The sequence below is a fragment of the Clarias gariepinus genome, chromosome 4 (genome assembly GCF_024256425.1).
Source record: "Clarias gariepinus isolate MV-2021 ecotype Netherlands chromosome 4, CGAR_prim_01v2, whole genome shotgun sequence".
NCBI classification, from domain to species: Eukaryota; Metazoa; Chordata; class Actinopteri; order Siluriformes; family Clariidae; genus Clarias; species Clarias gariepinus.
In genome coordinates this window covers 40,792,721-40,819,924 of record NC_071103.1, presented here as the reverse complement: position 1 = coordinate 40,819,924, position 27,204 = coordinate 40,792,721, and the positions used below count along the sequence as shown (strand labels likewise).

General features: G+C 40.3%; 2 protein-coding genes across 3 annotated transcripts in view; both read left to right on the top strand.

Moving 5' to 3' along the window:
* The window catches only part of LOC128520493 (NACHT, LRR and PYD domains-containing protein 14-like), a 550,151-nt gene extending 530,975 nt beyond the window's left edge, over positions 1-19,176 (top strand). The window contains exons 10-12 of the mRNA XM_053494751.1: positions 3,861-4,034; positions 10,598-10,771; positions 18,996-19,176. Coding sequence (XP_053350726.1) covers positions 3,861-4,034; positions 10,598-10,771; positions 18,996-19,176 — 529 coding nt within the window. The remainder of the gene's footprint in view (positions 1-3,860; positions 4,035-10,597; positions 10,772-18,995) is intronic.
* A 4,361-nt stretch (positions 19,177-23,537) lies between these two features.
* crp1 (C-reactive protein 1) lies at positions 23,538-26,751 on the top strand. 2 transcript variants are annotated; one of them, XM_053494743.1, is made up of 3 exons: positions 23,538-23,622; positions 23,981-24,042; positions 25,654-26,751. In XM_053494743.1, exons 2-3 carry the CDS (start codon positions 23,985-23,987, stop codon positions 26,268-26,270), a joined length of 675 nt encoding a protein of 224 aa, XP_053350718.1. In that variant the 5' UTR covers positions 23,538-23,622; positions 23,981-23,984; the 3' UTR covers positions 26,271-26,751. The 2 variants fall into 2 exon arrangements, with proteins under 2 accessions (XP_053350718.1, XP_053350717.1); XM_053494742.1 differs by having other exon boundaries at positions 23,557-23,626.
* The last annotated feature ends 453 nt before the right edge of the window (positions 26,752-27,204 follow it).

The window sequence follows — 27,204 nt, the reverse complement described above, 5'->3', positions numbered from 1 at the left end:
CTTAATCCAAATAAATTATTAAATCTAAAGTGTGACCTGCTTTATGAGTGGGTCCTACTACACACTGATTTACTCCTACCGAGTCCAGTATAGACATAAATGCTGTTCTCAGAGGGTCTTCTGGGTTTTCAAAATGAATATTAAAATCTCCAGCAATTAACACTTTGTCTACAGAAACGACTAGATTTGAAAGGAAATCTGCAAATTCACTAAGAAATTCCGAGTACGGCCCTGGAGGTCTGTAAATGACAATTAGCGGGATCGACTGAGCTGACTTAATATAGTTAAATACACTTATGTTACTATAAAGAATTTCAAATGAATTAAATTTGTGTCCGTGTTTTTGTACAATAGTCAAATTATCATTGTGAATAACTGCGACGCCTCCTCCTCTACCAGTTAACCGAGGCTGGTGTATGTAGCTGTATCCAGGAGGACTAGCTTCATTTAGAGCTACATACTCGTCCTGTTTAATCCAAGTTTCTGTTAAACAGAGTATATCAAACTCCTGATCTGTGATAATTTCATTAACTATAACTGCTTTAGATGCGAGAGATCTAATATTTAACAGTCCTAGCTTCAGATCAGAGGTGCCGGCTGCGCATTCAGTCTGATCCAAGTTTGTGGTCTTTATGTTAATTAAATTACTAAAACAGACTTTCTGAGTCTTTCTAAATTTGATTTTAGCTCGGGGAACAGACACAGTCTCAATAGAGTGAACCCTTAGTGACGACTCTATGCAGCTAGCAGACGGTTGGTTTAGCCTGTCTGTCTGCTCCCTGGCCTGGGCTCTGGATTGTCACCGATTAGGCATTTGGCAGACACCCTTATCCAGAGTGACTTACATTTTTATTTCATTATACATCTGAGCAATCGAGGGTTAAGGGCCTTGCTCGAGGGCCCAACATGGTGGCCATGGGATTTGAACCTTCCGAACCATAGTCCAATACCTTAACCAATAAGCAACCCCTGACCCTTTTCATCATAATGATGTGCTTTTATTAACAGAATGTAATAACAGAGTACTGACATTACAAATGATATATAAACATACTCAGCAAAAAAAGAAATGTCCTCTGACTCTCAACTGTTTTTACTTTCAGTAAACTTAATGTGTAAATATTTGTATGAACACTAAAAGAGTCAACACCATAAAACATAAACTTAAAATGTTTCCCAGTGTGTCCCTGAATGAAGGGAGGCTCAAAATCAAACGTACCAGTCAGTATCTGGTGTGGCCACCAGCTGCTTGAAGTACTGCAGTGCATCTCCTCCTCATGGACTGCCTATTGCGGAAAGTCTGAGCACTGATGGAGGGATTGTGTGTTCCTGGTGTGACTCGGGCAGTTGTTGTGGCCATCCTGTACCTGTCACGCAGGTGTGATATTCGGATGTACCGATCCTGTGCAGGCGTTACACGTGGTCTTCCACCGCGAAGATGATCAGCTGTCCTTCCTGTAGAGCTGTCTTAGGCGTCTCACGGTGCGGACATGGCGATTTATCGCCCTAGCCACATCAGCGGTCCTCATGCCTCCCTGCAGCATGCCTAATGCACGTTCACGCAGATGAGCAGGGACCCTGGGCATCTTTCTTTGGGTGTTTTTCACAGTCGGTAGACAAGTCTCTTTAGTGTCCTGCGTTTTTAGAACTGTGACCTTAAATGCCTACTTTCTGTAAGCTGTTAAGGTCTTAACGACCATTCCACAGGCGCATGTTAATTAATTGATTATGGTTAATTGAACATGCATGGAAAACATTGTTTAAATCCTTTACGATGAAGATCTGCAAAGTTATTTGGAAACATTATTGTTGAAATACACAGTCCTGAAAAAGGGACGTTTCTTTTTTTGCTGAGTATATATCAAAAGTCAACAGAGATGATCATAGAGTTTACATTTTATTCTTTTTTTTATCAGAACTCGTCACTGTGTACCGGCGAAACCTCAAATCCAAACTGAGGGAGAAATATAAAAGAATTAATGAAGGAATCGCACAGCATGGAAGCTCAGCACTTTTGAATGAGATTTACACAGAGCTCTACATCACAAAGGGGTGGAGTGAAGACATCAATAATGAACATGAGGTGAGACAGATTGAGACAGTGTCCAGGAGACTTGAAACACAGGAGACAACTGTTAAATGTAATGATCTCTTTAAAGACAAGTCCATCAGAAGTGTGCTGACTAAAGGAGTTGCTGGAATTGGAAAAACAGTCTCTGTGCAGAAGTTTATTCTGGACTGGGCTGAAGGAAAAACAAATCAGGATATCGCCTTCATGTTTCCACTTCCCTTTAGAGAGCTGAATCTGATAAAGCAGAAACATCTCAGTCTGATGGGCCTTCTTCATCATTTTTTTCCAGAAATAAAAGAATTAAATGTAATAGACTGTGGGATCAACAAAGTTCTGTTAATCTTTGATGGTCTGGATGAGTGTCGACTTCCTCTAAATTTTCAGAAAAATAAGAGATTGTGTAATGTGACAGAGTTAGCCTCAGTGGATGTGCTGCTGACAAACCTCATCAAGCGGAACCTGCTTCCCCCTGCTCTCCTTTGGATCACTTCTCGACCAGGAGCAGCCAATCAGATCCTTCCTGAGTGTGTAGACCAGGTAACAGAGGTACGAGGGTTCAGTGATCCTCAGAAAGACGAGTACTTCAGAAAGAGGATCAGTGATCAGAGCCTGGCCAATAAAATCATCTCACACATGAAGGCTTCAAGAAGCCTCTACATCATGTGCCACATCCCAGTCTTCTGCTGGATCTCAGCCACTGTCCTAGAGAGAATGTTGGGTGAAGCTAAGAGTGAAAAGATCCCAAAGACTCTGACTCAAATGTTTACACACTTTCTGATTTTTCAGATTAAACACAAGGACCAAAAGTACAATTGGAAATGTGACCCTGATCCTCAGCAGACCAGAGAGAGTATCCTGGCACTGGGAAAACTGGCTTTCCAACAGCTGGAGAAAGGAAACCTGATATTCTATGAGGAAGATTTGAGAGAGTGTAGCATTGATGTCAGAGAAGCATCAGTCTACTCAGGAGTATGTACCCAAATCTTCAGAGAGGAGTTTGGGCTTCACCTGGGGAAGGTGTTCAGCTTTGTACATCTGAGTGTTCAGGAGTTTCTGGCTGCTTTATATACATTTCTCTCCTTCATCAACAAAAATATTACAAAACAACAAACCACTGATCTGTCTGATCTTTTCACCACATCAAGCATGTCTGATTTCCTGAAGGGTGCAGTGGACAAGGCCTTACAGAGTGAGAATGGACATCTGGACCTTTTCCTCCGCTTCCTCCTGGGTCTCTCATTGGAGTCTAATCAGACTCTCTTACGAGACCTACTGCCTCAGACAGGAAGCAGGTCTCACAGCAAACAGAAAACAGTTGATTACATCAAGAAAAAGATCAGGGAGAATCCATCTCTAGAGAAATCTATCAATCTGTTCCACTGTCTAAATGAACTGAATGATCATTCTCTAGTGCAGGAGGTACAACGTTACCTGAACAAAGGAGGTGACAGGTGTCTCAGTAAAGTCAGACTCTCTCCTGCTCAGTGGTCAGCTCTGGTGTTTGTGTTGCTGAACACAGAAGAGAATCTGGATGTGTTTGATTTAAGTAAATATGACAGATCAGATGAATGTCTTCTGAAGCTGCTGCCAGTCGTCAAAGCATCCAGAAAAGCTGAGTGAGTCATTTTAAAATAATTTATAAATGCATCACATTTTAAAATAATTTCATAAATGCATTGCTAACTGTATGTGTCTCTGTCTGTGTGGTTGCATGTGTGTGTGTGTGTTTCTGTGTGTGAGAGAGAGAGGGAGAGCTCAGTGTTCTGATGTATTAGCATTTCTCTTCCAGGATGCATGACTGTAAACTTACAGAGGAAAGCTATAAAGCTCTGTCCTCGGTTCTCAGCTCAAATTCCTCCAGTCTGACAGAACTCGACCTAAGTGGCAATAACCTGCAGGATTCAGGAGTAAAGCTGCTCTCTGCTGGACTGGAGAATCCAGAGTGTACACTGGAGACACTGAGGTCAGATCATCACTTTCACATTCTGTTCATCTGATTGTCATTATTATAGTATAAACAATAATAGTAAAATATAGAGCAACAAGCATGATTTATAAAATTAGACTGACAAAATATCAGACATTTTACTACTGAAACCTTTTTTAAATATTGATAGTATTTTAATCAGTAGTGATACATTGTAATGAGACTAGAGCATGGTAACTGATGAGCTACAAATAGGCCATTAGCCATTAGCCTAGGCAGCACCTTTCTTAGCCGTATTGGCAAAAAAAAAAAAACCACTACACTGAGTTAAGGAAGATAGTCACAACTCAGCTTTATTGTACAATTAATACTGGTTCAAGGTCAACAGAAGTTGGTGTAAATTGGTTAACTTGCTGTTTATACATGAATAGGGCAAGTAAAAGTTTCGATACCGAACACAATTCATCACAAAAGTTAACAAATCCTGCTGATTGAATGCCAGTAGCATCGCTTTCTTTCCTTTCCCTGGGGACTTCCACGGTTACTTCCACGGTAACTGAAGGTGTCCTTGAGGGGAATGAGCCACCTTGTGGTAATGTCTGGAAATGCTTTCCAGTATTATGTAAAATTCTTTCTTCAAATAAATAAATAAATAAAAACATATTAAAGAATAAATTATCAAAGAATACAGTTCTTACCACATACAGTAAAAAATACAGTAGCGGTAAATATAACAGTAATACTACACATAACAGTAACAGAAAGTGTTCCTTTATTTTTCCAGTCACTTGGTCATTTACTTAAATTCAAGTCCTATTGTCTGGACAGTCAAATGTGGTTCTGGGGTTAAGGCTGGGCCCTAAATTGTATCTGTTGTGACAGCTTTTGTCATTGTTGTCTAAAATCTGCAGTTAAGGTTCATCAGGGTCATAGGCAGTGATATCAAGATTGTTATAACTCACCAAGGCCAGCAGCTTATTTCCATCTACCATCCTGCTGTCATTTGCTGCCTATAAAAGGACAGCAAGAACACCATGGAAAAAAATGGAGAACTTCTGCTAACTTTGTCCAGAGTGAAAAATTATTGCACCTACGAAGCTCACTTCTGATTCCCTTAGCCATCATCAGTGTTTCCTATGACAAAATTGTGATTGATTTAGTTGGGCCACTTCCGAAGTCAGCAAGGGGTAACAAATAAATCATAGTCATCATCAATTACGCTACCCGGTCCCCAGGAACTGCCCCGCTGCGCAAACCAGACACTGGAGAGGAAGTAGTGAATGAAAGCGGCCATAATTGAGATCAGCTCCTCCTGTATGTTCACTTTGCAGACTAAGAGATAATGCAAACCTCTCCTGCATTTACTCCATTCGAACTAGTATTCGGGAAAAGACAGAGTGGTCTGCTTGACGTGGCAAAAGAAAACACAGCAGCTCTCACTGTACAGGTGACAGTATCGAGCCCCAGAAGCTCACCAGTGTGCCATCAAAGCAGAGGTAAATAACATGTTAAAAACGGCATCAAAGAGGAGTCCACCAGCCTCTGGTCAATCCCTATTGGTATGACACCAAAGTCCGACAGTACAATCTGGCATTGTAATAACTTTAGATGGCTGAATCAGGTTTCTAAGTTTAAACAGCTACCATAAATGGATGACCGCATTGAATGGCTAGGTAAAGCCCGCTTTATCTACACACTGGACCTAACAAAGGTGTACTGGCAGGTTGCTCTCACACTGGTGGCAAAAGAAAAGACCACCTTTAGCTCCAGCCAAAAGCAGTGGCAATATCGAGTCCTCCTGTTCGGACTGCATGGAACTCCTGCTTTGCTCTATGCCGCTATGATAATGCTATGCCCCTGCCAAACTTACGCCACCACCTACAGTATTTAGATGACATGGTGACCCACTAGTGTAGCTAGGAAGATCACCTTTACCATTTAGCACAAGTCCTTGAGGAACTCAGAAAGCCAGCCTAACAGCCAACCAAAAGAAATGTCATCTCGGGTTGACCAAGGTGCAGTACCTGGGATATTGTATTGGACATGGGATACTCAAACCCCAAAAAAGGAAGGTCGTATATACCCACAGCCCAAGAAAAAATAGGCATGTGCCTTTTTTGGGTCTAGCAAGTTATTAGCAACCCACTCGAACCAAGAACAAAAGTGGAAAAAAATGGTGGATGGAATAAACAGAAACAGCCTTTTACACCTCAAAACCCACCTCGACAGTTCTGGGAGCTATCCTCTCACAGGATTTTGAGGGAGAAAAATATCTGTCCTGTACAGTAGGAAACTTACACCTGTAGAACAAACGTATGCTGTCTTTTGTCATCAAATGGGCAATAAAGAAGTTGAAATACTTTTTAAGAGGATGGCAGTTTATGTTAATCACTGAGCATGCTCATCTACAATGAATGGCAAGAGCTAACTATACTAAATCATCACATTACATGCTGCTTCCTGTCAGTGCAGGACTATTTTTTCTTAATTCTGTACAGAGCCAGAGTGCAGTATAGCAATGCTGACATCCTCTCCGGATGCCATGCCCTTTTCTCCTTCTCCCACATGAGCTTGAAGCAGAAGTGGCTGCTGTGAAGGGTGCCATCTGCACTAAGAATTTTCCCTCAAGCTGGAATATACTGTAGCTTAAATATTACTCTCTGACTAGAATGGCTCCTGCTGGTATTTTCTATTGTTTTGCTATCAGCTGCACCCTTTTTTTCCCTGCTGAGCCTCTGTACACAGAAATAAACACTTTGTTTTTGCACTGCATATGTTTCTCCTGGCATCCTTGGTCCACCCTTTGCCTACTTTCAATCCTATACTCTCATGTACCGCAAACATATTTAAGATAGATATTTGTCCCAGGATGTATGTTTGTCAACCACATAAGCTCGAATTGCAGTTTTAAGCATATGATTCTCACATTTGAATGTATGTGTAAATGTTGACTGGCGGGCCTACCATGGTCATACAAAATGGGAATTAATACAAGGGTCACCACTGGCTTCCAATGGTCACCTTTGGCCTCCATTCTCCCTAGTTGGACTACAGAGGTTCCTAGATGGATGGATGCATGAATGGATTCGTCTCGGGTTACTTTGCTGTAACCCTGTTCCCTGAAAAGGCGAGAACGTGAAAACGCTATGGGAACATCTTGTCATGTTGCCGCTTGTGAAGCATGTGTGTATCAAACACACCAAATTTTGGCTTATATATCCTCGGTCGGGTTAAGTCATCTGATGAGACGCACCTGCAGGTTATAAATAGGAGTGAGCCGGAAACATTCCTCAAATTATTTTGTCTGAACGGACGTCCGGTCACGTAGGCAGTGCGGCATTTGGACGCAGAATCCCGTTTCCGCCTTTTCAAGGAACAGGGTTACAGCAAAGTAACCCGAGACGTTCCCTTTCAAAGGCTACACTCGATGCTGCGTGAAACTCTATGGGAACGAGAGTACTAACGCCGCTGCACTGCAAGTGTCTGGACCCTAAGGTTGTGTAGCGTGTGCGCACAAGGCCGAGAAGGTCTCAGAACTATGCCTGGGCAGCTAACTCGGGGACCCATGAGCCCGGAGTAGCATGAACATCCAGACTATAAATGTAACAAATGTATGCGGAGAGGACCAACCCTCCACGTCACACACTTGCTGCAGGGGAATACCTCTTGCTAATGCAATAGATGAGGCGATCCCCCTGGTTGAATGACCCCTGATTCCTAGAGGCGAAGTGAGCCTACGCGCCTCATAGGAGAGGGCAATAGCATCTCTTACCCAGTGTGGTGGTGGCCACCCCCCAGTTGCGGTCTCAAAACATGTAAAAGCTGCTCTGACTTACGCTACTGGCTGATGCGGTGGATGTAAATCTGAAGATCACGTACTGGACACAGTAAGTGAAGACTCTCCTGCTCCGAAGCTGTAAGGTGGAGGACAGAAGGCTTCAAAACAACAGGGTGCATGTTAAGAATGGAACTTAAGAAAGATAGTTCAGTAAGGATGCAAAATGGCCCTGTCTAGCCCAGGGGAGACTGACAAATCTCCAATCCTTTTAGAGAGATAACGGCCATTAGAAAAACCATCTTAAGGGTCAGAAACCTGAGACGCTGACTCTAATGGTTTAAAAGGGGTCTTAATTGGACCTTTGAGCACGATAGATGAAACCCACAAAAGGGACCGTGGCTCTAGTGGGTGGCCTCAACCGTTGAGCTCCATAATGGAACTAACAGGGTGTTTTCCCACAGTAACCCCATTGATCAGGACGTGGCAGGCTGAAATAGCAGTTACGTACATCTTGAGAGTACTACAGTGGTTACCTAATCAGAGCGTTGGTTTTACCATCGCGGCGCTCGACGGCAACATTTGGGTTTGTGTGTTTTCTGGCTTTTACCACTGAGTGCCGCTATATAACTAGAGACTGACGCCTCATGCATTAGTTAATTCCTTGCAGGATTAATAAGACGCGCTCCTTTAGCACGTAGTAGCGGATAAAATCAAATGAAACACTGTACATAAACTAATTAATAATCACATTTGGAAGACTATTCCATAATTTTGGGGCTTTGTAAGAAAAAGCTCTGCCCCCAGCTGTATTTTTCATAATACACGGTACTGACAAGCAGCCTGCATCCTTTGATCGAAGTAGGCGTGGCGGATCGTAAGACACTAGCAGTTCGCTCAGGTACTGCGACGCGAGACCATTTAATGCTTTATATGTCAAGAGTAGTATTTTAAAATCAATGCGAAATTTCACAGGGAGCCAATGCAGTGAAGATAAGATAGGGGTGATGTACTCATATCTTCTGGTTCTAGTGAGGACTGTCGCTGCTGCATTCTGGACTAGCTGAAGCTTATTTATGCATCTAGCTGAACAACCAGACAGTAAGGCATTACAATAGTCCAACCTAGAGGTAATAAAAGCATGAACTAGTTTTTCTGCATCGTTTAGCGACAATAAATTTCTTATCCTGGCAATATTTCTGAGGTGAAAGAATGCTATCCTGGTAATATTATCTACATGAGCTTCAAATAAAAGGCTGGAATCAATAATCACACCAAGGTCTTTCACTGTTGCATTTGATGGAACAGAAAGGCCATCTAAAGTTACGGTGTGATCTAAAATTTTACTCCTAGCTGTATGCGGTCCTATGACTAGAACTTCTGTCTTATCCGGGTTTAGCAGAAGGAAGTTAATTAGCATCCAATTTCTTATGTCCTGCACACATTGCTCAATTTTAGTAAGCTGTTTTTTCTCATCAGGTTTTGCTGAGACATATAACTGTGTATCGTCAGCATAACAATGAAAACTAAAACCATGCTTACGGATTATGTTGCCCAGAGGAAGCATGTAAAGGGAAAAAAGCAGTGGACCTAAAACTGAACCCTGCGGAACGCCAAACTTCACTAGAGAACATACAGAATAATCAGTCTGTATTTATTGAATGGAGGTCAAAGTATAATGTCACCAATGTATGTTGTATACACTAAGATTTTAAGAAAAGTATTACAAATAAATTGTAAAAAAAAACAATACGTTATACATTTATAAACAATTATTTTAACCGACATACAATACAAAACAATATTTTATTTGTACTTTTTTGAATAACCCAGTCAGTCTGGTCACTATAATTCCAAGTGCAAAACACAAAATTTGGGAAACAATATACTCCACCTATATGTTAGAACGGTAGAAAAATTCACTTTTCACAGTACCTCCAACAACACCAACCACACACCATGCAGTCCATATAGGAATATGGATAATTTTGAGGAAATGAGGTTTGGATTATACTGAGATGATTATACTGTGATGTCAACAACATGGAGAGGGGAAAAAAAGTAATTATACTTTTCAGTTTAATGGGGGCAAAAATGTGCAAAATAGTTTAACCTGGGAGGGCAAGATATTTGACACAGTATTGAAATTTTACAAAATCACTTGAGACCAATAATCAGTGTTAAAACACTATATCTCCACCTGCTACAGTTTGGTCACAATAGATAATTCAGCCTGCAATTGTGTTTGTGACAGTGCTTATATGTAATTTACTATAAACAGTATGCTTTTGAACCAGACTCAGTAAACACAACAAATTTCTACATACTGTGTGTATATCTCATGTCTGTTGTATGCAAAGTGATTGTGTGTCTCTATTTTTGTAAATCTTTCTGTTTAATTATCTTTTGTAATCGTTAATGTGAAGGTTATAGTGGCTCCTAAAACCTGTGTCAGTGGCAGGTAAAAGATTCAGAAAATGGTGTTTATTGTCTTTTGCAGAACAAACTTGTGTGTGTCTCTCTTTCTCTCACACAGAGAGAGAGAGAAAGAGAGAAAGAAAGAGAGAGAATCAGATATAGGCAGTTACATTTATATCATAAACATAAATTTTATATCAATATATTCCCTTTAAATTTATTTTATTATATATATTTGAGCTGATCCGAAATCTAATCCTTGTGCTTCTAATTTGTCTACGTTTTTTTGTGTTTTTTAAAGATGTACTGTATTTTGCCTAGCTCTGTGTGTGTGTGTGTGTGTAAGAGAGATAGAGAGAGAGAGAAAGAGATGTCAGTGCTCTGATGTATAATTATTCTCTCCCAGGCTATGTCGGTGTGATCTCACAGAAGAAAGCTGTAGAGTTCTGTCCTGCGTTCTCAGCTTAAACTCCTCCAGTCTGAGAGAACTGGACCTGAGTGACAATAACCTGCAGGATTCAGGAGTGAAGCTGCTCTCTGCAGGACTGGAGAATCCACACTGTACACTGGAGACACTGAGGTCAGATCATTACTTTCATATTCTGTTTATTTGATTGTCATTATCACCAGCGTCACTAAGGCCTTGTTCACACAGGTGTTAAAATCTACGTTTTTCTGGCGTTCTTGGTGTCCGGTGATCGCGGATCAAGCGCCGAGGTTTTTCTACCCCAAGGAGTCAATGAAAATGTTCACAAAGGCTTTGTTGTCCTGTGTTGGTCCGGCTGTGCTTTTATACAGCGTCAAAAACCGTTGAATGCAGCTTTTCCTTGGCGTTCAAATCCCAAGGAACACAAAGAAAACGCTTTTAGTGCGTTTTCTTCGCATTCATTTTACACTTTAGAGGACCGGATATTTCCCATGATCCTACATGCTATACATAGGAAAATGTGGGAAAAAAAACGACAAGTAGTCTCCTTTCGGGGCTAACACCAAATCACATACTGGTTGCAGCACACAATCGAAAGTGGAAACTGACATCCGACAGCAATTGGAAAACTTGCATGCCAATTTTTTTTTCTCTCCCTACGTTGCCGTATTACGAGTATTATTAAAACAAGAAAATTAATGTCTAATATAGCAAAATGATCCATATTAAAAGGAGGCACCTCAAATAAAACGACAAGGGCTTTTATAGCCAGTTCCCGACACTGCCTCCACAGGTTAACACTCAAACTACAATTTGGGCTGCAGGCTGGTGTTAGACAGAGCCAAACCAACGCCAGTTTAGAAGTCAATTAAGCGCCACTACAAACTGCAACATAAACGTCTAGGACTTTCAGAGCGCGTTTGTTTATTCAAAAATTTACCGCCTAAGGATGAGCTAGCCATACGTGATCCTCCACAGGATCTGGAGGAAGTTTAACGCCCGTGTGAACATGGCCTAAAAGGTTACTGCAACATTTGCCTTAGTGTTTATCTGCCGTACCACAGTAAAAACTTAAATTTAAAGAACCTATCCTGCAATTATTTAAAAACTTGAACTGATTATAATGGACAATAATATATATTTTTTTTTAACTCAAAGCAAGACATTTGAATCAAGTCACCCTTTGCAGTCCAAGTGTGTGTGCATGCACGGCAGCGTGCTGGTCATAGCTGGTGAAGTTCGACTTTCAGCACCCGAAAACAAGCAGCATTAATCATGATATCACAAATAGTGTAAAATGAGTTTTAATAAACAGTAACAATGTTCTTATTTCATCTCAAACATTATCAACTCCCATAGATGGACGTGAAAAAATTCTTCAAATGAGTTAGAGACACAGAAAAACTAAGCAGGGATAGATGGGATTGAGAGAAGCAACACCTGGCTGGAGTTGGTGCTAAATAAGCTAGCTAGAGAAAATTATAAGTAAGTGGCCAAAACACATTATTCACTGGTCTGATACGCAGCAGTTTTTTTAGTCCCTTCGGTGCACACAGCAGGGCTGACCTTGGTGCTCGATGTACACTTTCCTTTTGCATAGAGTGTGGCATAGAGATTGGAAAAGGCATTGACTGAAGGCATGCTGTCACAGGAGTTTAATGTTGAAGAACATGAATCAACTCAGTGTGGACTCGATGGTGGATGTGAGAGACACTCTCATACTGTAACGATGCGCTCAGTATGAACGAGCTGCACCTGGCAGTGCGTCTATATAAGGGTCCTGATACCTCCGCACTTGTGCGAATATTAGGTAGCACCGGTAAGGTATTAGGGCCAAGACAAAGACAAAGACTAGGTCAAGTAAAGAAAAGAAAAGAAAAAGCGTGCAAAGAAAGAGACAGAGGCAAAGCCTTAGCCTTTGCCTCCGTAAGACGCTGAAGTATAAAGTGTACATTCAATTCAATTCAATTTTATTTGTATAGCGCTTTTAGCAATTTTCATTGCCGCAAAGCAGCTTTACACAGTCAAAAGAATTATTTAAGTTTGTATGAAATGTGAATTTGTATGAATCAAGAACCCTCTCTCTTCCATAAATCCTCAGTAAGGGCAAACGCCTTGAAAGGATATAGTTTTGTTTTGTTTTTCAGAGCCCCATCTGTTCAAAGACGGTGGAACTGTTTATTTTGTGTTATTAGTTTTCATTTGTTTCCTTTTAAGTTCCCTTAATTAATAATCCCACGCCATCTCCAAACGGAAAGGTCTTCCCGTGCTGATCACAAGCACTCTCACAGCCTCCTATTTCGTTGATCCCCTCTAAAGCCCTGCGTCAGGGCTCTTATAAACCATTAAAACATCTTGTGGTGCAGCTCTCAATACCGCGCCACGTAACAGAATATTTGCACCATCAGAAGAGCTTGGAGAGGATGCAGGAAATAGTTGAGGGTCAAGCGAGAGTGCTTGATAGGCATGAGAAAGCACTAACCACGTTGATTTCGGAGATGCATGGGGTTACTTAGCGCCTTGAGTTAGTTTTTGTGCAGCTCAAGGCACGCGCCACTTCCGGGTTTCCATCTGGCTGCGAGTCGATTCCGGAGTCGACTGGCACCCCTGGATCAGTGGCTCAACTACCCCATCCCCACAGCCATATACGGGCAAGAGAGGTGTAATGCCTTATCCTGCAGTGCTCACTCATATTCGAGCTGCAACCTTCCCAATTTCCATCAGAACAGTTGAAGATTGCATTTATGGTGTCTCTGCTCACAGGCAGAGCACTAGAGTGGGCTACTGCAGTGTGGCAGCACCTCCTCTCCGAACACACCACCATAAGTGCCTTCATTAAGGCACTTAGGGCTACTTTTTACCATCCGCATACGGCGAGTAGTGTAGTGTCGCCCCTTCTTTCCATTCAAATTTTATTTGTCACATACACAGTCATACACAGTACGATATGCAGTGAAATGCTTAGACAACTGCCTGTGACCTTAAAATAAAAGACTATGAAATAGAAAATAAATATATAAAGAAAAACAGAAGGTAAATTTAACTAAGAAAGAATAAAATAAAATATAGAATTAAAGTAAAATAACATAACTGTACAGTACAAAATATGCAATATAAGAAACATATATGAAAAATATATGAAAAATATGGAAAATAAGAAAATAAGAACAGCTGAGCAATACAGAGATATAGAATTTAGGACTGTTTGTGTGGGGTAGGTCAGTGGTTAAGCAATTGGACTATGGTTCAGAAGATCACAGGTTCAAACCCCACAACCACTAAGTTGCCACTGTTGGGCCCTTGAGCAAGGCCCTTAACCCTCAACTGCTCAGATGTGTAATGAGATAAAAATGTAAGTCGCTCTGGATAAGAGCGTCTGCCAAATGCCTAAATGTAAATGAATGAGGTTGAATATAAATTGAGTATAAATAGAAATGTCACAGATTTAAAGTGTTTAAAGGGACTGTGCATCAGGGTAACAGAACGTCCAGTGGGGTGTGCAAATATGCTTGAAAGTGATATATTTAAAGTGACTTGTGATAATTTAACTAATGTCCCCGAATGTGTAGTTGTGCAGTGGCCACTAGTGTACAAGTGAATGTTCAGAATGTCCACAGTGAGTGCAAAACCACGTGTGTGGATGTGCAAAATTAATCAGTACTATGTGGAATGGATCAGTACTGTGTGGACATTTGTCAAGAGGGGTGATCGGCAACTAACTACACAGTCGAGTTTAGTACCCGGGCCGCCAGCTCGGGGTGGAGTATTGCTGCGTATACTCAAGGGCTCTCAGAGCGGCTGAAGGATGAGCTAGCCATACGTGATCCTCCACAGGATCTGGAGGAATTTTATAGGCTAGCCATCCGGGTGGATAACTGCCTTCGTGAGCGTCAGGCCAGACATTCCGCCAGCTCCAGATGGGAACCATCTCCTCCACCCCATAAAAGCCGCTCGAAGTGCCTAGCCAGTCGCTTTCCCGGCTATAGGCGCGAAGCCTCACCTCCACTCATGGAGACAGAGCCTAAGGCTCCATATACCGTCCCTGATTTTAGGCAGGCCCATACCAAACCGGCGTCCATCACGCTCCGTATTCCCCCCCATACACCCACCCAAGGTGAGTGAGCGGCGGCATACACTGGACCCTGAACCTAGTAAAGAGTTTTGTGGGGTCCAGATTGACTCTCGGATGTCGGGAGCCGTCCGTAAAGGAGGGGGTACTGTAACAATGCGGGTCTCACAAGGGGCAGAGCTGTGCAAAAATGCTTCGCACTGTTTGGAACGGTCTGAACAGGCAAAGGCATGGCCATTTAGACACACGGTCAACACTGCCGTCAGGCAATTGGCCTGAACGAGCCGCACCTGGCAATGCGTCTATATAAGGGTCCTGGTACCTCCGCACTTCGTGCGAATATTAGGTAGCACGGGTAAGGTATCAGGGACAAGACAAAGACAAAGACGAAGTCAAGAAAAGAAAAGAAAAAGCACATAAAGAAAGAGACAGAGGCAAAGCACCAGCCTCTGCCTCCTTAAGACACCGGCGAGAGAGAGACAGAGAGAGCATTACGTAGCCGTGTAGCGTGCGCTCTCAGGTGAAGTATAAAGTGTACATAAAATAACAACCCCTCTATCTCCCATTAATCCTCGGTAAGGGCAAATGAAAAAAGGTTTGGGTGATCAGCAAATAAAGTAAACAGGTCGAGGCAGGTACAAGAATCTGAAAGACAGAAACAGGGTCAAAACTGTAATGACCATCAGGGACATAACTGTTTAACATAGACCGTAACTAACATACACGGAGCATATTAGGGTTGCACGATATTGGGAAAAATATACATTGCGATATATATTGCGATGTGTACAAATTTATGTTCATCAGGTGTTTTGAACTGCTTAAAAATCAAATAATAATTCAAGAATAATTGGGGTAATTTTGGCGGCATTTTTAAAGAATAAAAAAATGTAAAAGTATAATCAAAACCCTGAAATAAAATACTTTTTTAAGCTTATTTAGGGTTGTTTTATAAACAGCTTGACTCACCTTATTCACTGTCAATTCAGGCAAATCAAGGTTCTAATATGTTATGAAATGAATAATGAATGTTGCTTTTACCCTGATGAAAGGGAACTCATTTTGTGAATGAAAAGAGGACATACTCTTTTCATACTCTAGTTTTGCATACTTTGTTACCCAAAGTAAAACTAGTATTGGTCATCAGCTAACAAAAAAGATTACATTAAACTTTTTAACAACTCTATTAAAAAATATAGTTTCTTTCTCAGAGCTGTTGCAGAAAGTAAATATCAAATTCAAATTCAAATTTTGTCACATACACAGTCATACACAGTACGATATACTGTACAGTGAAATGCTTATACGACCGCCAGTGACCTTAAAAAGATAAAACAAAACACTTATACGTAAATAACAAATATGAATAAAAGATACTAAAAAAAAAAAAAACAATTAACTAGTAAAATAAACTGTACAAATAAGGGCATAATAAAAATATTAGAAAATATAGAAATATAGAAGAAAAAAAGGATATATATAAAATTTGAAAGTGACAGTGGTTGTGCAAATATGCATAAAAAGTGACTTATTAAAGTGTCATGTGCAATGGTCCAGAAATTTAAATTTTATATGTAGTGCAAGTGTGTATGAATGTGTCCATAATTGTCCATGATTGTCCAGGCAATTTTGGGAGTTTAAAAAGATGTTATTAGTTCTGTGTGGTGGTGTGATTGAGAGACCTTATGGCCTGCTGGAAGAAGCTCCTCCTCAGTCTCTCTGTGTTGGCCTTCAGGGAGCGGAATCGCTTTCTTGACTGCAACAGAGAGAACAGTCCATTGTTAGGATGGCTGAGGTCCTTCACAATCTTCCTGGCCTTGGTCCAGCACCGCTTGCTGTAGATCAAGTGCAGGTCAGGGAGCTCGGTGCGGATGATGCGCTCAGCTGATCGCACCACCCTCTGTAGAGCTCGTCTGTCCTGCATGGTGCCGTTTCCAAACCAGGCCGTGATGTTTCCTGTCAGGATGCTGTTTATGGTACAGGAGTAGAAATTCCTGAGCACCTTAGAGGGCAGTCTGAAGTCTCTCAAGCGTCTGAGGTGGTAGAGACGCTGTTGGGCCTTTTTCACCACAGTGTTGATGTGACAGGACCATGCCAGGTCCTGCGTGATGTGAACACCGAGGTATCGGAAGCTGTCCACTCTGTCCACTGGGCTCATGTTGATGACGGGGGTCTGGTAGTTCCTCTCCTGCTTCGTACAAAAGTCCACTATCAGCTCATTTGTCTTGCTGACGTTCAGTTTTTCTGGCACCAGTTTTCCAGATTTCCAATCTCCTCCAGGTAGGCAGACTCATCAATGTTGGTGATCAGGCCCACCATGACAGTGTCGTCAGCAAACTAAACTAAATATAAATATTTAAATACACCAATTTGGTGCTTCTGTATCCATTAACTGATCTAGCTTTGCATTCGTCATACAGTACTTTGTTGTGCCGACTTAAATGGTCAAACAAATTCGTTGTGTTTCTGCGAGTTGTGGCAACAACTGCCAGTCACTCTTTGCATCATCCTTTTTTTATCCAAAATACTTCCATATGTCCAACGTTGCGTTTCTTTTTGCGACCAAATCTTCCATTTCGGCGCCTTACTCCCATCCCGCGCCTATTTCTCCATGCGCACACAGAGACTGCATGCATGAAGTAGGTGAAGCAACGTGTGCTTTGTAGTTTTTAAAGAACCGTTAAATATGAGTTAATTACTTTATATTACACAAGTATATGTGGCAATGTGGACAGTGGGGTCTTCCCCTTTGGTTCACAGGTAGGTGATTCGTTACTAATGGTAGCCAATCAGAATGGTCCCCAATGGTATTTAAGGCTGGTTTTTGTCCCACCTGGCGTACGTCACAAACGATACCGCTTTCATGGTGTGTGTATGGACCGAAGGTGTGGTGCGTCTGTGGGATAAGTGTCATCTGGTCGAGCTTCTCCATTAGCGTGTCCATTGGATTATTGCCACTCGGCAGAGTCAGACTTTTCACTTGTTGCTAGCCACAGAGTTTCTTTTGTGCTGGCGTTACCCTGCATGGCTTACTGCGAACTGTGGGCGGCGTTACAACTCGCGCGGCACAACGGGTCATCTGGTAAGCTACGAACACATGAGTGTTGATGCGCCTTGTGAGAGCGGAGGTATTAACTTTCCGCCTTGACTGAGGACGGCGCTGCTGTCTCTTCTCCGTTGGTCCTTCTTCGTCGTCTCTTCTTTGTTGTTTTGTCTTCGGTGTTTCTTCTTCGGTGGTTTTGTGAACTGCCTTTTTGTTATTTTATTTGCCGTGACAGCAGTAATGGTTCAGGGCTGCCCTCTGGTGGTCTGAAGTTACGGTGGAAGATGCCATAATATAGCGTTGGGAGAACTCTGACCTTTGTGTGATATTTTGGTGAGCTGTCCGAACTGTGTTAATTTATATTTGTTTTGTTTTTCTTTATTTTCTTTATTGGTTAAATTGTAATAGTTGTTGTTGTTTTTTGTCTGTTTGTCTTTGTGTTTAAGGCAACAAGAATATTCTTTATCTGTTGCATTTGTTTTTGTTTATATATATTATTTTGTGTCTGTTTATTTTGGGTACGGTTGGGTTGGGAGGCTAGCTTTTAAATACTGGTGGGTAGTGTAACTGTTTGAAGTGCAGCGCAGCTGGTGTTCACGGTTTTTCCTTTGCGTGAAGGTGTGGATATGTATGAAGTGCACCTGTAAGGTTGATACTTCCTTTAGTCGGCTTTGGCCGCCCCGAAGCCTGTGCCCGAATTTATTGTTCTTGTTTGTGTTTTCTTTCATTTCTATTGTGTGTGTGTGTGTACACAGAGTGCCGTGTTCGTGTTTTATTGTATGTGATGATTCTCCGGATATTCGGTATTGCATGCTATGGAGTGATGATATTTGGCATTGCATGCTATGGAGTGCTGGTTTTCTTTAAACTGTTTTTAAATAGTAAATTATAATAAAGTTTGTACATTTGTACCCTTGCCCCTCGTTTATTAGCCTAGCGAACCTCTGTTCCTTATGGGTGTTATTTCCCCGGTTAACTTGGGGGTGGCGTAATCGGGTCTACCAAATTTTACATTCATTTGCCCTACCACGGCGTTGCCACATATAGATCCGTGAATAGAAAGTACATTTTTAAATTAGACACACACAATTGTTTTTTAATTTTGCCCTGCATCGTGACTGCTGCGATGTGACTACCGTGCATGCGTACATTGCGATGATGATGCTGAAACGATGTATAGTACAGCCCTGGAACATATACTACATAAGCAGCATGTGTGAGTAAAAGTAAGTGTGTGTGTATCTGTAATTGTTGCCCCTCTATAGGCTGATACGCTGCAGTATTGCAGATGAAGGTTGTGCTGCTCTGGTTTCAGCCCTGAAGTCAAACCCCTCATCACACCTGAGAGAACTGAATCTGTCTGGTAATCAACCAGGAGAATCAAAGGTGAAGCTGCTGTTTGATCTATTGAAGGATCCAAACTGTAAACTCGAGAAACTACTGTGAGTTACTAACACACACACACACACACACACACACACACACACACACACACACACACACACACACACAGTACTGTATTTACTGCATGACTGTATCAGGTACAACTTAATTACATATTTACAAAATGTCTCTGCAAGTACTCAGTATGTGTGATGCAGTAATTTTTACAAAAATAAAAAGGTTAGCATGCATATGTGTCTATATCTGCTGATGGCCCATAGAATGCATAAATATCTGTTGATGGGCTGTAGACTGCACGCATTTACAGCATTTTAAGCATTTACACCTCATTTGTTACATTACGCCGCAGACAGGTACAGTATTTGTTAACAAGCCAGTATTTTGTATAGCTAAAACTACCACGGACTTGGTGAAATACATGATAAACTCACTTATATTCATGGCAGTGTTATATGTTAGCCAAAACCAAGTGAAAAATTGTCAGGGTTAGCCCCTAGAGGGCGCCTTGCACCCAGAGACTCTTGATGCTGATGGGAGCACTCACCTGAACCGAGGTGTCAGTTTAATGATATATGGCCTGTTTAAGTTCTGTTTCCTTTGTCTTGCATCTGTTGATTTAAACTTGTGAAATGCTGGTTAACTTGTGGTTAGTTTGTTATTCTAGTTTCATGCCAGTCTAGTTCAGGGGTCCGTTCTTCGTACGTCGCTAACTCAGTTAGCTGAATTTGATTGTTGTGGATTTGTCCTGATCTTGGATTGTTTTGTTCTTTGATGCCCTTCTCGCATTTGCTGTCATAGCAACATATCCGTAAGCTTGAACCTGCTCGGTAGCAGGTTTTTTTCATGTTAACAGGATTTAGACTGCGCTCCTGGTGGGTTATGATCGGTTGAAATGGCGAGGTCACATCTGATTGGTTAAAGAGCACGACTGACACGTACTGACTCACGTAGGAAAAGAAAAGTATCTTGCACAAAATCGCTATCAAATATTATATTAGAATATAAATTCATAGGTTTATTATTATCAAATATGATATTACTATTATAATAAACCCTCGGCACAAGACAGCCACCAAGACCATTAATACAAATTCTTGTATATTGTTTATTTTGTGACACATTTATTTTTCAGGGGTTTGTCATGAATATGCAAATAAATAATTATATATATTATAAAATAAATATTTTTTATAATGATAAATTGGACGAAACTTATTTTATTATAATAAACAATATAAAAGTATCCATGTAATTGAAAAAATATTATTTCTATTTTTTCATATACAACATATTTATTTTCATATTGCTTATTTTATTTGATTGTCTCATGTAATTTGTAATTTGTAAACCATTAACCTATAAATTTATGTTCTAATATAATATTTAATAGCGATTATGAAGGGGGGGGGCAATTTATGGCAGGGGGGCATTTCAGCGCATAACACGTGTTCCAAAAAAAAAATTAAGCCGCTCTTTTTCCATTTCGTCAACCAATCAAAGGGCTTGTGATCAGTGTTTCTACTGTCGATGCAGATCGCCTTTTAAACCAACGCACGAGCGCGCAATAATCCTGAACAACTCAATCCAGCTATACTAATCATCAACAACAGGTGAGCTCGAAGAACCAACTTAGCCACATCGTAATTAGCGCGATGATCTCATCTTAGATGTGTCAGTTCATCTCGGATGTGTCAAGCGACGTATGAAGAACGGAAGACAAGCCAAAACAATAAACAAAACTGTCTTGGTTTTAAATCTAAGTAACCTGAAATGAAATTAAAGAAAACAAAATACAAATTAGCTTATCTACCTCCATAAACAATAAACAGGGTAAAAATATATACAAAAGGAAATGGCGTCTAACCTCCTACTTCACTTATGAAGAGAGTATGAAGAGAGTTGAAAATGCCAATGCTTATATGCAGCCGAATCGGAATCCATATCATAGTCAAACAGGCAAGGGTTCAGATAAACAGGAGAGTCAGTCCTTACAGGGTTTTACAGAGACAACACAGACTATGACACACAAACTCTCTTTCTCTCTGGCACTCAAAAACAAATGACAAAACATACAACAGTCAATCAGAATTTCAAAAATACTAGCACACGACAGATCAAAAAGGGCCAACGCTGAGTGTTTGGGGCGGTCCTCATATCAGGATAGGATGTAGAGTAGAACCAATCACCAGCTTTAGCTGATTAACAGGCCACACCCACCTAGAACAGACACAGTTCCAACACACAAGAGCAGAGAGATTTCCAACAGATACAAATAGCATCTCAGAATCATAACAACGCGATGAACCTTCAGTGAATCCCATGTAAAAAACGTCATGCTTCTTATGACATTGATCAGGGGGCATTTACATGTCGCGCGCGTCTTACGTGGACGATTGTAATAACAAAGCCAAAGTAGCCCGTGGGTGTGGTCATACTGATTACTTTATCAAACAATTACTTTATCAAGCTTTCTATAGATATAAGTATGTCTCATGTCTGTGTGTCTTGTTTTCACAAAGTTTCAGTTTATTTTAGTGACGTTTTTTTAAAAACAGTTCACGAAGAGAAAGAACATGCACACCGTTTATTTTTTCTTATTTCGCAAAATCACACTTTTGTTGTTATTGTAAGTGTACAGTACACACTGATAAGGAAAAAAAAGACGCTGGTTACGCTGGCATGACTGGCGACCTCAGAGAGTTAAAGCATCAGTATAACGATCTGTCCAAATACGGAAACTTCTAAGCACTTTCATAAATTGCTCTGTATTAGAATGTTTGCCAAACGCAAAAATGTAAATTTAAATGTATATTATAAAAAACTTAATTTACCCAGATTTTACATTGTGCGCTTGAATTTTTTATTTTGTGTGTTGTGTCACAATAATGTTTCTTATGAGGAATTTAATCAAATCTGCTCTTTTCTTTTTCTTTTTTAGACTTGATTGGATTTAATTCTGATGTGATCCGAGTCTCACATAAGGATAAACTCCTACAATATAAAGCTTTTAAAGAACAACAGTGGAAGCTGAAACTGGTGTCTTCCTTTTCTCATTCACTGATAATCAGATGGTCTACAACATGTCAGGACTTCTACTAGTCTAGCAGTTTTTAAAAATAAAGCCGAGAGAAATGAACTGTAAATACATACTGCAGTGAAAAATAATTGGCCTTTGCTTTTTTTTATTTATATTTTTTTCATATTAGTCACACTTAAATGCTGGGGATCATCAAACAAGTTTTAATATTATACAAAGATAACCAGAGTAAATATGAAATGCAGTTTTTAAATCTGTAATTTTCTTTAAGATCAATAAAGTATCTATCTATCTGTCTGTCTGTCTGTCTGTCTGTCTGTCTGTCTGTCTGTCTGTCTGTGGGTCTGTCTGTGGGTCTGTGGGTCTGTCTGGTGGCAACAACTGCAGTCAAGAATTTGCCATACCTCGTAATAAGTCTTTCGCATTGCTGTGGAGGGATTTTGGCCCACTCTTTTATACAGAATTGTTTAAATTCAGTCACATTAGAGGGGTTTAACCTGCTTAAGGTCATGCCACAATCGGATTTAATTGGATAATTAGTCAGTCCAAAATTTTTAATTTGCATATTTTGTACCATTTACTGGTGGACTTGCTGGTGTGTTTTTTTTATCATCAGCTTTTTCCATGATGTATTTAACAATAAAAATAATTTCATTGAATAATAAGTGCATTTGCACAAACCATCAAGCTCCATGATGAAACTGTCTCTCATGAAGACCTTCCCAGGAAAACAAGCTGCAGAGGAGAAGTTCATTTAGAGTCACCAGCCTCAGAAATCACCAATTAACAACCAGCACCTCAGATTAGAGCCGTTATGAAGCTTTACAGAGCAGAAGGAGCAGATAAACATCTCAATATCAACTGTTCAGAGGAGATTATTGTGTGTTTTAGATAAACGCCTTCAGTATTGTTTTACAGTGTAGAAAGAAATAAAAATCAGGAAAGACGATGGAATTAAGTGTTTCTGAAATTTGACTGGAATATGTCTAGTTCTGTCCATAATTATTGTATTCATATTCCTGTTTGTACATGTGTTCAATTATATTTAAACTCCACTTTAATAAACCACTGTCTGCACTTGCATCCATGCGTAACACACTCCCACTGAACACTGACATTTTTTAAATGGGACAAATCCTGCCTTCTGTATAGTAATCAATTGATTGGTTGATTGATTGATTTAAAATGAAAACTTAGCAAAACTTATGATAACAAATCAACAGATGAATTGTGTGTGTGTGTGTGTGTGTGTGTGTGTGTGTGTGTGTGTGTGTGTGAGTATGATTAAGCACATCAAATGACTGCTAGACTTAACACAGAGGCTCTTGTCTGGATGATGATGTCACTACCGTGCAAAGAGGATACAGGACATTTGTGCTGTGTGTTTGTGTCTGTGTGTGTGAGTGTGTGTGAAGTTTAAGATTCCTGGTCTTGTTGGAGAACACTGCACAGTGAGTATGTCCATTTCAACATTTAATTCAGTGGTTTTATTATTTAGATTTATTTGCCATTTATTAGCAGCTTATCAGCATCACTTATTGTAACACATTTCAGAAGCTAGGATTTTTTTTTTACACAAAGATTTTTTAGCATCTGAAAACTGAAAAAATCTAAAAACCTCAATTCACTTAGCAGCATAGCATTCTGTAAAAAAAATATAGTATAATTATTTTATTATTATTATTATTAGTAGTAGTAGTAGTAGTATTTAAAGCCAAGTTTTGAGATCATTGTTATTGTAATCTTTTTGGATGTCTAAATCTTAACAAATTGAAAATTCAAATTTTTGGTTCTGGTGTGTGTTTGCAGTAAGATGCTCGCCCGACTTGTTGTGCTCTTCTCTCTGCTGTCCCTCACCTCTGCCACTAAAGGTGTGTATGAAATAAGCCTATTCATCTGTGATGGATTATTTTAATTATTCCTGCTCACTCAAAGGCATTATTGTTTTTAAAAAGTGGTTATAGCTGTTTACAACATAAGAGTCAATACTCAATATATTTTAGTTTTAGGAAAATGATAATAAAATCAAAACAAAAATCACAAAAACTATGTGACCGTGTCCACCCTGTCACGGGAGCCGTGATTACAGGGTGGACTATTTAATGAGCACATGGTGGACCTTAAGTTAGAAAAGTGATTTACTGTTAAAGGTGACTGTAGTGTTTATCACCTACAGTATATATTACCAGTCAAAGGTTTGGACACACCTTTTAACTCAAAGATCTTTGCTGACTTTTATTTCTTTCTAGACTGTAAAACTATACTGAAAGCTGAAGGCGTTCATCCAAAATACACAATAATCTCCTCTGAACAGTTTAAGGTGTGTCTATGACTTATACTCTGTAAAGCCTGAGATTATAACGGCTCTGTTACAGTACAGTTTCCTAATAATTTGTTACAGTTTCTCTTGTCTAAGGGGGATAGGAGCCCAATATAATAAAAATAAATAAAAAAGGAAGTTAATATATTGAAGACCGTCACTGATAACTATTTGAGAAGTCACTTATGAACAAGAATGAGACCAACTCAAGAGTAGCGCTGAGTTTTAGCAAACTTTTGTCATTTAAAGCACTAAAACACAAAGGGGAAACTAATAGTATAAGTAGAGAAAGAAATAATATTCACAGAAAATACATACAAGATGTTAAATAACACATTCTACGGTGGGAGCCACGAGCAGAGCCTAAATCAAAGAAATAAATTAAACAAAACACTTCCTAACTTATGCGCAGCGGTCAATCTAAACTATAAACAAAATGAAAACAAAACCAGTGGGTAGGATGCCCGCTAACTACACTAACTAGGTCGTAAGGCTCTAATCTGAGGGCCTTGTAGAGGTAGAATTTCACTACAGTGTAGGGGTAAGACTGTGTACTGTACTGTGATGTATCTTGGACGACCAGGGAAATGACGAGCTCTAGGTCTCCAACCCCTAGTACAATTAATTATTGTACTTAAATTACTTAAGTATGTTTTAGCTGCATTTTGTAAAGACGACTGATGAGGATTGAAACTCTGGACTTATTAACATACACGGTACAGTAGCTCACAGAGTAAGAAGGCAGTTCAAACCTTCCTCAATCAGCCCTCAAGACAGGAGGAATGCCCCTGCTCCAAGATAACAGAACTTACAATTTATTATATGAAATAAAAGAGTATTTTTAAAGGTGCGAAAGAAAACTCAAAAATATCACAGAGCATAAAAAACTAAAAATGTTCACTTCCCAGTTGAGTTGGACTAATGGCACTTAGTTATTAACCCAGTTAACCCAGTGTAAGTACGTATCCAGTGATGTAAACTTTAAAGCACTTTTTGTAAGTCGCTCTGGATAAGAGCGTCTGCCAAATGCCGAAATGTAAATGTTATAGGAGACAGTAACGCATCATCACAATATCTCATTGTTTATTATATTCTTATACACAATAGGTGTCTCTGAGACTTTTGTTCCTCTCTCTCTCCCTCTTTCTCTGTCTCTCTGCAGGAGGTCTGAATGGGAAGGTTCTCCTGTTTCCTTATGAGACAGATTTCAGTTTTGTAAAGCTCAGTCCTCAGAAGCCTCTCTCTCTGTCAGCATTTAGTCTGTGCATGCGCATCGCTACTGAGCTGCAGGATGAGCGACAGATCATCCTCTTTGCATATCGTACCAACAGCACAGATGAGCTCAACATGTGGCGTGAGAGCGATGGACGGATCTCTTTCTACCTGGGCGGAGATGGTGCACTATTCCGCCTTAAACCCCTCTCCAGCTTCCGCACTCACCTGTGTCTGACGTGGGACTCCAGTACCGGCCTCGCCGCCTTCCATGTGGACGGACGCCGCAGCACACGACAGATCTACAGACCAGGCCATAAGATCCGGCCTCATGGTACTGTGCTGCTTGGCCAGGACCCTGACACACACCTGGGGCGTTTTGAGGTAACGCAGAGCTTTGTGGGTGAGATGACGGATGTGAACATGTGGGACTTCGCTCTGTCACGCATCCAAATTAATGCTCTGTACTCCAACCTGAAACACAGAGTGCCACGTGGAAATGTGCTCGACTGGAGCACTGTGGAGTATGAGATCCACGGCAATGTCATGGTTGTGTATGACGACTGACTACACACACACTCACTCACACACAGAGCGAAGTAGGTTTAATAGTACATCTTTTGAGCTTCGAATTGCAATTAGTTGTGTATTATCCTCAAACATATGCATTGATACATAATAATAATGGCATTTACAAAATAATATAGACAAGGTTAGTAACTCTCACAGACACACACACACACCTGGACTTTTTGTGTTGTCAAAATATTAACAGAAGAATGATAAAAGTGTATAAATCTGGGTGTGCTGGATTATAAATAAAGCAATACAGCAAAATAATCACAAGGTGGCACTGCTGACTCAAAAAATTCTTAAGACTCAAGTTGCTAATGTAAAAATGCTCTATCCCCAGTTTTTAGGTAACAAATCTTTAAGTTAATGTCTAACTTTCTTATGAGTAATGTTAGTGAGTGAATGTTATGGTTAATGTCGACCAGCCGTAACAATAAACTGTCTAGAACAATAAACAATAAACATCTGTCTAATATTCTGTAGATCCATCTTCTGTCATCTAAACAAATTTGAGTCACCCTGAATGACTGATCAGGGCAGGGGTAGCTTAGTGGTCTAGACATTGGACTACTGATCAGAAGGTTCAAACCCCAGCACCACCAAGTTGAGCAAGGCCCTCCATACATCAGTCTCTCCATAAGTCCATACGTCATTCTGCATAAGGGCATCTACACAAACCTGGACTCCACAAGACTTCTAAATGCGTGCTGTGGTATCTAACACAAAGAGATTAGCAAAAAGTAATGATCATTAATCAGACTTGTTACCCCAGGACATCCAACAGATGCTCAAATCTGGAGGCCAAATCGACACCTTAAATTCTGAAGATCTTAAATATGTTCCTCAAATCAATCCTAAATTATAATTTTTAAAAAAGAGGCCACTGCTATGAGGAAGCACTTAGGATGCAACAATTTTTGTTTTTTGT